Genomic DNA, 12419 nt, shown 5'->3' with positions numbered 1-12419 from the left:
TCTCATTTAATTTTCTTGTTTGCTTTGGTTCAAAACTAACGGCTATATTCTCAGGACTTGGTTAGCCCTTAATCAAACAAAATGTTTATTGAGTTTCCACTTGGTGCTTCCACTCTGATAAGTGAATAGATGGTTCTGAAAAAGACAGACTTGACTCATGTCAAGCTAAGGTTTCTAGAGAATGTATGTGCCATGCCAATTCACCACTGCAACTTTTTTTAAAGATTTTTATTTATTTATTTTTCCCCCAATGCCCCAGTAGATAGTTGTCTGTCATAGCTGCACATCCTTCCAGCCGCTGTACGTGGGACGCGGCCTCAGCATGGCCGGAGAAGCGGTGCGTCGGTGCGATCCCGGGATCCGAACCCGGGCCGCCAGCAGCGGAGCGCACGCACTCAACCGCCAAGCCACGGGGCCGGCCCTACCACTGCAACTTGAATAAACTGGAATAATGCCTAATATTTGTTGAGTGTTTATAATGGGGCCACAAGCTTGGCATGAACTAGCTCATGTAAACTTTATAACAGTTCTGAGTATTGTAAGCAATCCTAACTTGTAGATTAGGACACTTAGGTTTAAGAAAGTTATGTAACTTGCCTAAGGTCATTCAGTGGGATACACACCTGTATGTTTGCATAGGCTCAGTAATCTGTTGTTTCTGGGACTCCAGTGACAGAAAGTTCCTGAAAAATACTGACTTGGATGATGGGGAAGAAGGTGGAGAAAGTGTGCTAAGATCAGGTCCCAGGGGCCCTAATCTTGTCCCTCTTGACCAGGCTTGTCTGCCTGGTCACACTTCATGGCAGATGGCTCATGGCAGGTTCTCAGAGCAAACTTACTCTACACAAGCTAGGGCAAGGTGTGGAGAGAGAGAGGACTGAGAAATGGAAGAAATGGGAAGCTGTCCAGGCTGGGCAAGAGAAGTAAGGGGTCTGGAGGGGTACCCCCTTGCAGCCCACTCACCTGCCAGACATTGATTTAGAGAAGCAACAAGCCCCAAGACCCGCTGTGGATGCTAGGCAAACATTTATGAAGGGAAGCAGAATTTGTCACTCCAAAATGTGCCTCTTTAGCATAAGAATTATTTTAGGCTGATTATTTTTAAGAAACAGCAGACATAAGAAAAGCTATAAAAACTAAGTAGAAGTTACCCATTTGTAAGAGACAGTCACATGTATAATAGAAATCTTCATTTGCAACGGTGTCTCCCAAAGCAGTACCAGAAAGACCTGGATGACCTTATCTCCAGAAACTCTTGTCAATGCGGAAGGCAACGACTTAAATCTGCATAACCACCTTACCCTTGTTTACTGTTCTTTTCCTAATAACCTCTCATAACTGACTCCCCAACCCCAACTTCTTTTGTCTTTAGCTGAAGACGGTATTTAAGGTGATGGCTTCTGCCATTTCCAAGTTACTCAGTTTTTCTGGGTATCTCCCACGTATACAGGAGATAGACATGTTATTAAACTTTTGTTTTCTCCTGTTACTCTGTTTTATGTCAATTTGATTATTACACCAGCAAAAGAACCTAGAAGGAAAGAAGGAAAAATTTTCCGCCCCTACACTTATCTCTAATCTTGGGAAAGGCAGACACCTGCGCCCCCTCAAACCTATGGGGCTAGGAGGCTGAGGGGACAGGTGCGCGCCAATACAGCTGCCTGGAACACGCCCCACCACGAAAAAACACGGCCGCCTCGAAGCTGGGGATCGTCCCCGCGCTCCCGCGACTGCGCAGAGCTTAAGCTCCTGGCGGGGCCCCTCCCAGCCTCGCTTCTCTACAAGGCTCAGCCTCGGCGGGCGGCGGAGGCGCAGCGCGGGGGGCCCCAGGACGTCATCTCCGCGCGGTCGAGCCTCCGGCCCGCCCCCTGCGCGCCTTCCCTCCCCTCTCTTCCCAGTGGCCCGGCGGCGGCCGGGGCAGCGCGCTCTGACACACTCACACGCACACTCCAGCCCGCAGCCTCCTGCAGCCGGACCCCGAACATGGCGGCTCTCAAAGTCCTCTCCTCCTGGCAACGGCTCTGGGCCTCTGCCCGCGGCTCCGGGGGCGCCTGGTCCAAGGTAAAGAGCGGGTAAGGAGGAAGGCCATGCGTTAGAAGAACGCGGACGAAACGCCGAGCGATGCCCGTGTTTTCTCCTCTCCCGCATCCATCCTCTCCAGCCTGGGAGCTGGCATCAGTGCTGCCGGACCCGGGGCACCGAGACGCGCCGACGCCTTCCTTGCCTCGTGACTGCTTTGGCTTGGTTCTGCATCTGCTTCCCCGATGGGGCGAGACGAGGCAAAGAAGTGCGCGGAGAGGCTGAGAAGCGGCGGGAGGACGCGTGGCACCGCCGCCAGCGCCCTTCGAGGCTCGCTGGCGTCCTCCCGGGCACGCATCCCCGCCTCGCCGCAGCCTGGGAGGGGCTGGGAAGGGGCCCTGGCGGCCGGAACGGGGCGAAGAGGGCGCACCAGTTTAAGAGGGGAAGAGGGGAAGGCAGCAGGAGCTGGGTGTGCGCCCTGCATTGAGGGTCTTGGGGTAGGGGCGCCTCTAGAGGCCGGGAACCCAGGCAGGTTGGCCGCGGCTAGGAGAGAGTTCACAGCCAAGGGGGCGGATGCTGGGCCCCTCCCCTCTACTCTACTCCCCTATTTGGCTGTGCGGCCCCGCGGCAGTGAGAGAGGGAACTCGGACTGGAGCGCTTGCCTGGGCGTCTTACCTGCCAAGCGGAGAAGCTTGTCGAGGTCTGGCCCGTGGCTCACGCCCGGTCCCTTGGGGGGATCCACGTTAGAGGATTTACATTTTCAAAGCCCTTTGACAGCTTTGTTCCGCCCTTACTGCCGGCTCTCCACCCAGTGGTATCCCGAGGCACTTTCGCCCCGGTTGCTGGTTGGTGTGTTTTTTGCCCCATGCACTGTCCCCGCCTGTAAGCCCACGCTGCAGTGGGGTTTCTGTCCCGAGCCCTTGGAGGCGAGTAATGGACCAGAGCGCTGGGTCCGGGAGGGTGGCTTACCTCGGCTACCTCCGTAACCGAAGAGCATCTTCTTTGGAAGGGAAAACGAAAAGTGATTACTTAGTAGAGTATTGAATAATAGTTCTGAGCTTGAAAGCGTGCCCTGCACACAGCACGTACTCACAGAGAACTCCTGCCCCGCGCCATTGCTCTTTCTGGCGTCCAATCTCTGAGAGTAGTGCAACGCAGAGGGACCACTAAACCCCTTAGGTAAGTGCTAGGGGATGACTTAGAACTGGAACATTTTACTCATAAATGCTTCTTAGGAAGCATTTTGATAATTGCAGATAGCTTGGGATGTATAAAGCATTATTAAAAAGGAACTTGACCTTTGCTGAGGTCGCTGTGGGTGCTCAAACGAATGCAAACCGGGATACTGCGATATCCTTGGGCGAGGTCAATAACATCACCTCTGTTGGCAGTTACTTGCGTAAGTGTGTTTACTCATTTTCCCGCCTCAGGTATATCATTAAACCATCCCGAAGCCCAGCAAACCTCTTCTTAGGTGTCAGAGCTACAAATTATAGCTTTTGCAGTATTTCATTGAAAGGTCATATCAACTTTTTGTGTGTGTGTGACGAAGATCAGCCCTGAGCTAACATCCATGCCAATCCTCCTCCTTTTTTTCCCCTAAGCCGGAGTAGATAGTTGTATGTCCTAGTTGCACATCCTTCTAGTTGCTGTATGTGGAACACGCCTCAGCATGGCCAGACAAGCAGTGCCTTGGTGCGGGCCAGGGATCCAAACCCGGGCCACCAGCAGCGCAGTGCGAGCACTTAACTGCCAAACCACAGGGCTGGCCCGGCAAGTTCACATCAAGATTCAAACTCTTGCCGTTCAGTTTTGGTCACCATAGGTCCAACTCCTGCTTTCAAGTGTTCCTCAAGAGCATTTAGTGCCCTTACTGCTCATTTAGCCCCGACATCCTCACCTCCTGCTTCTGGTTTAAATGTAACACTTATGTTCTGGTTTAACTTTTGAAATGTACATATTGTCTTCTTAACCAGATGGAAGTTTCTTGTTGGCAGGGACCATAATGTATGCCTTTTTCTGATCTCTCTCCACATTACATACTACCCTGCGTAGAATAGACACTGAACACATGTTTAGTACATGGATGAGAGAACCCTGTGGGCAAACTTTAGTAGTAACCTTCAGAATTTTTTTGCTAAACATAACCAACAGATAAAATGACATAGGTTTTTTTTTGTTTTTAATGATAGGCAAGTCTCTCAAACTTGAGAGTGCATCAGAGTTACCTGGAGGCTTTATCAAACAGATTGCTTTGGCCACCCCTAGAGTTTCTGATTTGATAGCTCCTGGGTGGGGCCCCGTAGTTTGCATTAATAAGTTCCCATGTGATGTTAATGCTGCTGATCTGAGGGCTGCACTTTCAGAGCCATTGGTGTTGACTTAGATTAAAATAGATGATCTGAACATATCTTCCTTCCTCCAATACTATTTTGGAGGGAGCATTTAATACTATTTTTCCATTCGCTGTAGAAAATTATTACTGGAAAAAAATGATTAAACTACCATTAACACTTTGCTTCTTCTCTTCCTTGAAATGATCTTTTCCCGGATTTATCTCCAACCTGACTCTCCTGAGCTGCAGTCCTTCTAGTACGACTTACTGGTCGATTCCACCTGCACGTTACTCAGCACTTCAAGCTGTTTCTGACCCTGTATAAACCAGCCGTAAAGTGGCTTTTCCCTCCCTTGTTTTGTTTTGATTGTGATTAACAGCACCAGTATCCATCCAGTGTGGAACCATTCTCTCCTCTCCTCCCTTCTCCACCTCCCATTGATCACCAGTATCATGTGTAATAATTTTGTAATTATTTGGTGACTATTATCCTTGCTAGTTTGTAAGTTTCATTAGCGCAGGGACTATGCCTGTGTGGTCTTTTTGTTTTAATTCTATATCCTGAGTATTTAGTATATTGATACAAAATAGAAATTTTTGAACAAATAGACGAATGAATGAAAGATTGAATTCCCCTGCCGCTTTCCTGACTCAGGGTTTTGTATGAGAGTTGTGACATCTGTCTGTTTCAAAAGCTTTGCTGTCCCTTTCTCATTGAAGGATGAAGTTGAACTCATTAGTGTGGTCTTTAAAGCCTTTTACAACCTGCCGCAGTCTCCCTTTCTAGCCTGATCTACATTAGCTTCTCTCCATGGGACCTGATCTCACATATCCCTAAGCACATTGACTCTTCACATCTCTGTACTCATGCAGCTCCCCCTTTCTGAATTTGCCATCCTCATTAGTACTTTAACTCTTGACAAGCTCTTCAAGCTTTCTGATCCACTAGACAGAATGTGTCTCTCCTTCACCTGTGATCCTTAAGAGTGCTGGCTATCCCTCCAATGTTGGAGTAGAACATGTATATTCCCTCGAAAACAAAGTATACCACTGCTACAGAGAATTGCCTATGTCAGCAACTCCATGTGAGCTCCTTGTGATTTATTCACGTCATAAGTGCATAATTGGCAGTGTTTAGTCAAGATGAACATTCTGCCTTTGGTAGACATTGGTCCAGTGCTGGACAGCTAAAGCATTTCAACACTTGTCATCACCTTCTCTTGGTGGTGATTGCATACTCCTGCAGGTCTGTAAGTGTGTGTATCGACCTGGATATTACTGCCATTTCCTTCTAACATGGTTCTCTTCATCTCTCTCTATATGGCCTCTCCTCCTCACTTCTGTTTATCAAACTTTGATGCTGAAGTGGGCAATGTCAACCTTCTGTGTTGTGATTTATTTAACTGTAAGATGACAAGGTAAATATTGCCTGGGTGTACAGTTCCATATCATTAAGATAAGATTTATTTAAAAATGAAAAAGCAGTATGTTTTGTGGATTTTCTCTGAAAGATCTTCAAAATGAGGTGCTTTTTCATTAAGTTCTGGATTGTTGAATGACAGAAAAAAAATTTAGGTAAAAGAAATAATAGTAGAAGTGACTAAAAAGGAAGGAGATTTTGGATTGGGAAGTCATGAGATAAAATTTAGGCCCAACAGTGGAATCAGACTTCAAATGTTAAGTGTAAGAATTTGAATTGGAGGACAAAGGGTAAAGATGGAGAGAATGTTAAAAGGAGAAAATAGATTAAATAGAAAAATTTTGCACTGTAAGAATTTTGATTATTTCTTAGACTTCAGTATTGAATCATTATCATTTCTTCTGCCAATAGTAATAGCAGAAACCACTGGCAACATTAAAAGGGAATTTTGCAGAAGGTAAGAGAGTGGAAAAACAAAATGAAATACATGATGTGAACGCGAAGGAAGACCTCAGTGAAAAAAATAATCTCCAGAATAAATAGATGTCGAAGCTGTACAATTCATTACTCTTCATTCTTTTAGGTAACCTTTACAGACTTGAAGGTTATTTGTTTATTTTTGTAGCAGATGGTGTTTGGATCTTCTCACATCATTGTTTTAGTATTTAAAATATATTAGAAGGTAGAGGTCAATTTATGAGCATTTTAGAGCTCTGCTTTGAATTCAGTTATTGAAGGAAAAAAGGTAGATGTTATTAGAAACACACTTTTCCCCAACTCTGCCTAATCTGGTGTTGGGTGGATATTCCTTGACTCCCAGAGGCAGAGAGTGTGGGAAGAGAAAGCGGGCAGGGAGGAAGCGAATCAGAGGAAGCGAATCAGAGAACAAACCCAAAGGCTTTCTCTGGGGTGCTGCCTACCAGGCTCTAGGCAGCAATCTGGGCTTTAGGCCTTGAAGATCTGCAGAGAATATTCTGGTGCAGGTGGCCTCAACCATCCTGCTTCCTCTTTGCCCCACGGCATGCATTCATAGTGCTGGATTGCCCAACTATCTTTGAATACTTAGACTGGCAAACTTGATTGCAGGTAAAATAAACATGATAAAGTAATCTTAAAGCTAGGATCCATTTTTTCAAAACCCTCAACAAAGGTCCCATGGATTAATTTGCTACAGTATGGGCCATGTTAAAAAAAGTGCTTTGTAAAATCAGTAATATGTGCATGTGCATATGTGTAGGGTAGAGTGAGGAGATTAAAAAGGAAAACCAAATTCCAGTAAATGACGAGTTAATCTTACTGCCCTGGTGGGGAATGGAGCAAGGTTGCATTCCCCAAAGCCTGCTAACATCCCCTGGATATCCTCTGTAGTCCAGTCACAGGGCCAAGTGCTTCTTCATATATCGTTCTTTAATCCTTACTATATCCCTGGGAAATAATTATCATACTTTTGTAAATTTAAAATCAACCCACCTCCCCCAAAATAGACTCAGAGGTGAAGTAATTTTCTCAGCTTCATACTGTCAATGAATAAGAGGCATAAGCTGCAAGAGAAGCAAAAAGTTTATTTGGGATCTCAAGAATTGCAGTTCGGGGAGCACAGATTCAGGTAGCAACCCAAATAGTGTTCTGCTAGGGAGTAAAAGTCAGAGGCTTTTAAAGGAAGAGAAGGGAGGTTGTATTACAAAGAATTTTAATTGGAGTTGGACGCAGAGAGCTAGTGTTGGCTAAACATTGATTGACTATTGATTCTATCTTCAGAAAGTCCACAATCCTTAGTCTGTGTGATCAGGATGTCCATTCTCCTGCCAGCTTCTCAAACAATTGCTTGTAAAAAAAATTGCCATTTTGGCCCAATCTAAAGGTTTGGTTCAGTCCAAGGTTCAAGACAGCAAAGCAGTTTCCCTGGAAAGGCAGCTCCAGCTCCATTTTAAAATGGCTTCACTGTAGTTGATTTTGACAGTACAATTGTGGCTGAACTGGGATTTTTTTTTTTTTTTTTTTGTGAGGAAAATCAGCCCTGAGCTAACATCCATGCCAGTCCTCCTCTTTTTGCTGAGGAAGACCGGCCCTGAGCTAACATCTATTGCCAATCCTCCTCCTTTTTTTTTTCCGTTTTTCTCCCCAAAGCCCCAGTAGATAGTTGTATGTCATAGTTGCACATCCTTCTAGTTGCTCTATGTGGGACGTGGCCTCAGCATGGCCGGACAAGCTGTGCGTCAGTGTGCGCCCGGGATCCGAACCCGGGCTGCCAGTAGCGGAGCACGTGCACTTAACTATTAAGCCATGGGGTCGGCCCCTGAACTGGGATTTGAACCAAGGTTATTTCTGACCCCAAGATTACTGGAGTGTGGCCCATTATGCCACACTATTGGTTTCTCAGCAAATAGATATCAAATGTCAGTATAACAAATAGATAACAAGTGTTAGCAAATATTGTTAAGTGAATATATGAAAAATGAAAAAACCAACGTTGAGTGCCTGTAAATTATCTTGAGCCCTTTGCACATTCTCTGAAAACATGAATCACTTTTATTGCTTTTAACTTTTGGTTATCTGGGTAAATGTGAAACACTTAGGTCTTTTCTAAAATACTTATGAGGTATTTTTTCGGGGTATGGGGCAAACGTTCCAGTAATTTCTGACTGTTTGTAATGAAGACACTAATTATCAGCTGAAAGAAAGGAATAGAATTCCTGACGAGTCTGTACTTAATATGCTTTTGTTTCTCCTCATGAATCTAAAAAGCCTCTTCTGGTCTGTAGGAGAACTGAGTTTTCTTCTGACTTCCTCTCTGGAGGATTCTTGTTTCTCAGTCTATGGGTAAATAGTTCAGGGTGGCCTCACCCCCTCAGACTACTTAGGTGTAGACACATTCTTTCATTTTCTTCCTCCTGTTGCTAAGACCCTGACTGTTCACCCTTAAGTGGAGATAATGACTGCAGAGTGCTTCATGAAAAAATAGGACACTCATAAATATTTGTTGTGTATGGATAATAAAATCGAAGTAGAATAAAACTGATGTCTTTTAAAAAACACTAAGAGAAGCATATTGTGGTAGAAGGACTCTGTGATAGAAAGTCATCCTGGGATCTGCTCTTGCTTTAACATAGTGTTGGGTAAATTAGAAGATCTTGCTAAGCTTCAGAAACGTGACCTGTAAAATGAGTTGGTTGGGTTAGATATCTGCATATTTTTCTCTTTTCTAGGAGATATCCTTGCCCCCGCACAAACATGGCATTCTCCTTCCCGATGCACATAATGAACAAGCCAATTAATTATGGCATCAGCTTTTGGGAGAGAAATCAGCTTTATTCTGCGAAATCAATCTGCAGAGAGACAGTGTGTGCGTGCCCTCAGATCTGTCTCCTCAATTCAGGATTTGGGGTGAAATTTAAGAGGTTAGGGAGAAGGCTGGCACACAGAAATGCTGGTGGGACAGGTTTTGATTGGTGGGCTTCAAGCATTTATGGTAAGGTTCTAAATGTTTATGATAAGCTTCTAAACATTTATGATGAGGTTCTAAACATTTATGATGAGGTTTTAAACATTTATGGTAAGGTGGGGAAGGAATTTTAACAGTAGATCTTCCTGAATGACGGACCCCTTGCTTCTGATAAGGGTCTGACTTTTAAGTTCCAATCATGTTCAGGTTCTTTGGTTCTGTGAGGAGGAGAATCTTTGGTTCCACGATCATTTTGGGCAAGATTTCTTCTGCGCATGCTCTGGCTACATGACTTTGCAAATTTTCTGAAAGGCAATTCTTTTTTAAATTTATTTTATTGAGGTCATAATAGTTTATAACATTGTTAAATTTCAGTTGTACATTATTATTTGTCAGTCACCATATACATGTGCCCCTTTACCCCTTATGCCCAGCCCCCAACACCTTCCCCTCTGGTAACCACTAATCTGTTGTCTTTGTCCATGTGTTTGTCTTCCACATATGAGTGAAATCATACGGTGTTTGTCTTATTTGTCTGGCTTATTTAGCTTACCATAATACCCTCAAGGTCCATCCCTGTTGTTGCAAATGGGACAATTTTGTCTTTTTTATGGCTGAGTAGTATTCCATTGTATATATATACCACATCTTCTTTATCTATTTGTCAGTTCTTGGGCACTTGGGTTGCTTCCATGTCTTGGCTGTAGTGAATAATACTGCGATGAACATAGGCGTCCATAAGTCTCTTTGAATTTTTAATTTCAAGTTCTTTGGAGAAATACCCAGTAGTAGGATATATTATTTCTATTTTTAATTTTTTGAGAAATCTCCATACTTGAAAGGCAATTCTTAGTCACTCTGTTGATAAGATGGGGTCAGTTGAACTGGTCCTGGAGGGCCCATGGTTATATCCTCAACTTTATTTTACGATCTGTCTGTTGGCCTATTCATTCAGGCTATCAACCCTGATTTCCAAGATTGAACATGTATTTGTGTGTGTATGTGTGTGTTTAAAACAGAATCAAACAAATCTTTTCTACTTGAGGATAGGAGAGAGAAGAAAGCTCTTAGAGGCTCAAGCCCTTTCCTTTCTATCTCTGCCTCCACATATTTCCCTGTGTTTTGGGCAGTGGCCAGGGTATACCACTCTCCTCACCTGACTTTGACCAAGGTTGAATTTAAAGAGACAAAAGTCATCTGTGTAACCTCTACCTTTGCAAATCTCATTTGACTTTCAGTATAGTTGTCTTAAATAGGCCTTTCTACTAATTGACACTTTTTATGAAAGGAGTTTTTAGAGGAAGAAAAGCATAATAGAAACTGGTTTGAGCTATTACCTTCACCCCCTCAGGATATTTGTCTGAGACACCGATAGACAGTGGGTGTGAGCTTACAACAATTATGGACTCGTTAAGGTGGCAGCACACCAGGAGTCAGGTGTCATTCTCTCTACTCCCTCTCTTTTTAGGTTGAATATATTATGAGAATAAAGGAGAGGTGATGTTGAGTGTGAGTGATTGATTGCAACACGATAGACTTTCTAATTTTTTCCTGTCCATATTATGGATGAAATATAAAGAGGGAAACACTTTAAAACTGATTGTGAATGCTCACTAGATAATGTATTTTGCACCAAATAGTACACTGTGGTAATTCTAGCCATGCCTCCCTTGTAAATAATAGTTTGCTACTTTTCTACGGCATCCATAAACTCCAAGCCCCATGGGAGATGTCTTTTGTGTGCTGTTCTTTGCTTGCCCCTTTAGGAGGCATTCGCTGTCACCCAAGATTGGATCTAGGGCTCCACTGGGTAGTATTGGTTGTGCTGTACTTAATTTCCCCGAGAGCAGCAGTCATGTCTTAATACTTACTAGATTGGAGTAAATAGCACAGTAGTTGGCACATAGTAGGAACTCAGTAAATATTTGTTGATCGGAGGTTAGGTTACTATCAGAAATTGATGCTTAATGACACCATTGTTAGGAATTTGAGTCCCAGTATATGGGCTATCTACTTTCACTCTTGAGTGGCCACAAATAACACAGAATTTTCCCTTACATGGTAGAAGACATGGATCACAGGGCTTTTCAATGATAATCTGTGGATGGAGTATGTCCGTCCTACTCTTAAGATGAACTACTTACAGCCCCACTCTTTCAAAGAGGAGACAGTGAAATTATCCTTGTATATATAAAAATTGAACAAATTGCTATACAGTCATGTGTCACTTAATGATGAGATATGTTCTGAGAAATGCGTCATTAGGGGATTTTGTCGTGCAAACATCATAGAGTGTACTGAATGGGAACAAAATTTGCCACCCCAAAATGCGTCTCCTTAATATGAGGATTAATTTAGGCTGATTATTTTTAAGAAACAAAAGACTCAAAGTTTTTCTTATTACCTCCCTCTTAACTACTTAAAAGAATTTAGGTTAAAAAACCTATCTCAGGAAGCGAGATATCACCTTAGCATAACATGAATTAAGTGGTGACAGGGAAGAACCTAGGAAAGTCTGTTTGTTGTGCTCCCCTCTGTGTTCTTCTGTTTGTGTGTGGCCAAACACTTGTTTTCCAAGTATTTGCTCCTTTTCACCTACCTGTGAATTGCCTTCCTTCCCTTTGAAGTCTCTGACTCTCCTTACCTCCAACATCTTTTTTTTTTTTTTTTTAAATTATTAAGGCATTTTACATAGTTTTTACACTGTCTTCAAGATTTTTTATTTATTTATTTTTTTCCCCCCAAAGCCCCAGTAGATAGTTGTGTGTCATAGCTGCACATCCTTCTAGTTGCTGTATGTGGGACGCGGCCTCAGCATGGCCAGAGAAGCAGCGCGTCGGTGCGAGCCCGGGATCCGAACCCGGGTCGCCAGCAGTGGAGCGCGCTCACTTAACCACCAAGCCACGGGGCCGGCCCCTCCAACATCTTCTTTTGTCTTTAGCTGAGGATTATATTTAAGGTGAGGGCTTTGGCCATTTTGGTGAGTTATTCAGTTTTCCTGGGTTTCTCCCATGTATACAGGTTATTAAATTTCTTTGATTTTCTTCTGTTAATCTGTCTCATGTCAATTTAATCCTTAAACCAGCCAGAAGAACCTAGAAGAGTACAGGAAAATTTTGTCCTCCCCTACAGTACTTACACAAACCTAGATGGTATAGCCCACTGCACACCTAAGCTGTATGGTACTAATCTTATGGGACCAC

At 43.8% G+C, this 12419-nt stretch overlaps 1 protein-coding gene across 2 annotated transcripts in view; it reads left to right on the top strand.

Moving 5' to 3' along the window:
• Nucleotides 1–1843: 1843 nt before the first annotated feature.
• Nucleotides 1844–12419, top strand: part of OXCT1 (3-oxoacid CoA-transferase 1) — a 139616-nt gene continuing 129040 nt past the window's right edge. The window contains exon 1 of one of the 2 annotated variants that reach the window (XM_087443237.1): nucleotides 1844–2061. In XM_087443237.1, the coding sequence (XP_087299363.1) occupies nucleotides 1984–2061 (78 nt within the window). In that variant the 5' untranslated portion in view covers nucleotides 1844–1983. The remainder of the gene's footprint in view (nucleotides 2062–12419) is intronic. The other variant, XM_004422775.3, reaches the window with a different exon arrangement.

Source organism: Ceratotherium simum, chromosome 18 (genome assembly GCF_057802395.1).
Source record: "Ceratotherium simum simum isolate JZ-2026a chromosome 18, ASM5780239v1, whole genome shotgun sequence".
In the NCBI taxonomy this organism is placed as follows: Eukaryota; Metazoa; Chordata; class Mammalia; order Perissodactyla; family Rhinocerotidae; genus Ceratotherium; species Ceratotherium simum.
This window is presented reverse-complemented; position numbering and strand designations above follow the sequence as displayed.